The sequence below is a fragment of the Priapulus caudatus genome, unplaced genomic scaffold (genome assembly GCF_000485595.1).
Source record: "Priapulus caudatus unplaced genomic scaffold, Priapulus_caudatus-5.0.1 Scaffold24, whole genome shotgun sequence".
Taxonomy (NCBI): Eukaryota; Metazoa; Priapulida; class Priapulimorpha; order Priapulimorphida; family Priapulidae; genus Priapulus; species Priapulus caudatus.
In genome coordinates, this window is record NW_014577085.1 from 55,706 (window position 1) to 59,649 (window position 3,944).

Genomic DNA, 3,944 nt, shown 5'->3' on the forward strand with positions numbered 1-3,944 from the left:
ATTATGAAGCATGCGATCATTCATTAGCATCATCAATTAATTTTTAATTTTTAATAATTAAACAAATGATAATTTCATTGTTAAATTTTATCATCTGTTCATTTATTTGAAACTGCGCTACAGCTTCCTACACATGCATGGCTTTCTGATAATAGTTCATTCCCATTATCGTCGTAGAGTAGCTGAGCACCCATCGTCTCTACTTCTTATCTGCTGCCTTGCGAGACCTGAAGGCTGGACTGACGACAGAGACGGCGAGCTTGGATGAATCACTATGGGCGCGCGTGCGCGACAAGTACACGCAGAGATGCTCAGCATCCTCGCTTTCATCGACGACATGGGGCAGAGGCTGCGGCGACCCCTTTCCCCGCGCTCCCGTTAGTCAACCGGACCTTGATGCAGACTGGCGATTGGCCGCCCTCGAAGCAGAGATCCTGCGAGCGAGAGCAATTGAGATAGCACTGGCCATCGCGGGCCATCGCAGCGTGGTAACACCGTGCCGTGCGGGTGGCTTGAATAGTGATTTCGCAAACGAACAACACGTGGCAGTTATTAACTCACGCTGACGAAGTCAGATGCAGCTCTTAGAATCGCATAAATGTCCGTTGTGCGTGCGTTGGCACGTCCCGTCCGTGTGTCAACAGTTGGCACACAAAATCTTAACCGTCGACGTACCGGTTTTGATATTCGAGGACGTTGGTGGGGCGGGGGCGCGATTCGCGAAAGACTTCAGGATTTTTATTTTTTGTTTTCCGGAAAATTTTTGGGGGCTGGTCACATGCGTCAAACGCGTCACAATGATGTAAATGGAGCGGCGGAATATGTTCCCCTTAACTTTAAGGTATTATGGGAGGAAAAATACCGCGAATCTGCGCCAAACTCTCAACGCTTGACCTACGCTCTAATATAATTGATTGTATAACTGTGATGGGAGGACGACTCCATCACCCAAGCGGCGAAAATTGAGATGTCAAAGGGCAGGGGGAAAGGTCAGATATCAGATCATTTTCTGAGGACATGCGCTCTAACGGACGGATGTGCAAACTTTTTGTTTCAGCCACTGACCTTAGGCTACCGTTTTTATCACTTTAATGAAAGCGACTAGTATTACTTTCACGCTGACGTGCAAGAGTAAGGTCGATACCTTTCGACCTCAAGAGGAGGGTTAACATGAGATTTTTTGACTGCTAACAAAAGGGACTGAACTGCTTTGCTAGTTAGAGCTCCCTCCACTCGCCTTGAGGGATATGCGTATTCTCATGCTGGAGAGCGCACGTGCGCACATGCTGCGTGCGCGTGGCGTGCGTGGTGGTGGTGTGTGCGTGCGTGCGTGCATGTGTGTGGTGGTGTGCCTGTGTGTACATGTATTGTGCCGGCTGCTTCCACTTGGGTTTGCGTGCGTGCTGAGTGCGGTGCGTGGCTGCGCGAGGCCGTGCGTGCGTGCGTGAGTGAATAGTGTGCTGTGTGTGGGTGTGTGTGTGTGTGTGTGTGTTTGTCGTGTGTGTGGTGGTGTGGTGTGTGTGTGGTGTGTGTGTGTCGTGCGTGTGTGTGGCATACGTGGTTTTGTTGCTGCGTTCGCAGTAACTACACTTCGATGCCAATCTAGTCTATCAGTTGCAACACGTAGGCGACTGGTATATATACGCAATATTCCCACTGGCCACATCATCTTGCAGGACTGCTTCGCAGCTCGGTAAGAGTTCAGCTGTCGAGGGTCGCCCGCGGCGACGCCTCGCGACGAACGTCGACTCGCTGCGCTCGGGTGGTCTGGCGCCTCCCCCTGCCTGACGCACGCCTATCAGGCTGGCAGTGCGACCTCATCAGCATGCAGCCGGCGTTCAAGCGCGAGCTGTTCGGCAATCCGATGAAGCGATTCACGCCGATCGCGAGACCTCTAACGTGAGAGTACGAGGGGATCTCGTGAGCGGTGTCGTTAGTAACTACAGCGTGCCCCCGTGAGGAGTGATGTGCAAGTGGCGGCTGACGTTTTTATTCAAGGTGTGAGGCTTGGCTGAAAACGGGAGCGGCGTGAGTATGAGTGGGCGGCAACGGACCGGTCCGTTAAGTACTAAAACACACGTCGCAGAGAGTGTGTGGCAAGCTGGCAGCTGACAGTTTATCAGAGTGTAGGCTTGTCCGGAAAACGTTCTGAGCGGATCGTGAGTCATTGAGTGGCGGCAACGCACGTTCGTGGTCTGTTAGTACTACACCAACGGTCGCGCGTGACCTGTGTGCAAGGTGGCAGTCCTGAAGCTTATCAATGGGTTAGGTAGAGGTAAGGAACACGGTAGCGGTGTGTTCGGGTCTGTTAAAACGGTTTTTTGTCTAAGGAAAAAGTAGAGCAGATAGACACTTTCCTACCAACACTTTTGCTGCCTAAGCAAGGCAGTACGTAGCAATCAGTTATGGACTAGAGATAGGGAGTGAACAACGGATATGCTGAAACTGTACATTAGAAGTCTACATGGCAGCCTGTCTACCTGTGGTGTCGTAATTCAGATCATCGAGAATTATATGTACGTGTGTGTGTGTGTGTGTGTGTGTGTGTGTGTGTGTGTGTGTGTGTGCGTGCGCGTGCGCGTGTGTGTGCATACGTGCGTTTGTGTGCGTGTCGGCAGTAACTACACTTCGATGGCCCATCTATCTATCAGTGCACACACGTAGGTACGCATATCCCACTGCCACCGTCCATCTTGCAGGAATGCTTCAGCATGCTCGGTAAGAGTCAGCTGTCGGTCGCCCGCGGCGACGCCGCCGACAACGTCGACTCGCTGCGCTACGGGTGGCGCCTCCTGCTGACGCACGCGTACAGGCTGCAGTGCGACCTCATCAGCATGCAGCCGGCGTTCAAGCGCGAGCTGCTCGGCAACGTGAAGCGATTCACGACCGACTGCGAGACCTTCTACGTGGAGTACGAGCGGGTGAGCGGGTCGATCGTTAGTACTAACAACGTGCGTGAGAGTGAGTGTGTGCAAGTGGCGCTGACAGTTTTATCAAGGTGTAGGCTTGGTGAAAACGGTGAGCGGGTGAGTATGAGTGGGGCAACGACGGTCGTTAGTACTAACAACGTGCGTGAGAGTGTGTGCAAGTGGCGCTGACAGCTTATCAATGTGTAGGTAGAGGTAGGAACAGGTAGGCGGTGTGTCGGCTGTTAACGGTTGTTTTGTCTGAAGGAAAAAGTAGGAGCAGATAGGAACTTTCCTACCAACTTTGCTAAGAAGGGCAGTAGAGCATCAGTTATGGCTAGAGATGGGAGTGAAAACGGATATGCTAAAACTGTACATTAGAAGTTACATGGAGCTGTGGTGTCGTAATCAGGATCATCGAAGCTTCAGTCTGTAAAAGATGTTGTTCGCTTTTACATCCATGCAAGTATGGCAGTGAGACTGAAAGATATTCTCCAATCATAACAGTAATGAAAGCTGTTAATGTATTATAATATTGCAGGAGGGGCCGATGGTTACTGGGCTTCAGCCGTCGGATGCAGCAGACAGGCTGATAATATTCCAGGTAAGACAAATATTAGGGTGATTAATATTAGGTAAAACAATTAAGGCTGTAATATTAGCCACACGTTGACCGTAAAACCGTAGAGCATATAAGTGCATGGTGATGTACGTTCCCATACCTGTCATACTCGTGTGTGGTGCCCTGCAGTTCATGCTAACCCTCCCACACATTGCAGCAGACAGGCTGATAATATTCCATGTCGGACACTTAACTGCTGTAATATTAGCCACACATTGACCGTGAAACCGTAGAGCATATAAGTGCATGGTGATGTACGGTGTGTGTGTGGTGCCCTGCAGTTCATGCTAACCCTCCCACACATTGCAGCAGACAGGCTGATAATATTCCATGTCGGACACTTAACTGCTGTAATATTAGCCACACATTGACCGTGAAACCGTAGAGTGTATAAGTGCATACTAATTACTAATATG

The 3,944-nt window shown here is 50.5% G+C and overlaps 1 protein-coding gene across 1 annotated transcript in view; it reads left to right on the plus strand.

The window, feature by feature from the left end:
* Positions 1 to 3,944, plus strand: part of LOC106813619 (dynein heavy chain 8, axonemal-like) — a 30,990-nt gene that overhangs the window by 1,145 nt on the left and 25,901 nt on the right. Inside the window, exons 2-3 of the mRNA XM_014817805.1 lie at positions 2,700 to 2,921; positions 3,448 to 3,527. Of these exons, the coding sequence (XP_014673291.1) occupies positions 2,700 to 2,921; positions 3,448 to 3,527 (302 nt within the window). The remainder of the gene's footprint in view (positions 1 to 2,699; positions 2,922 to 3,447; positions 3,528 to 3,944) is intronic.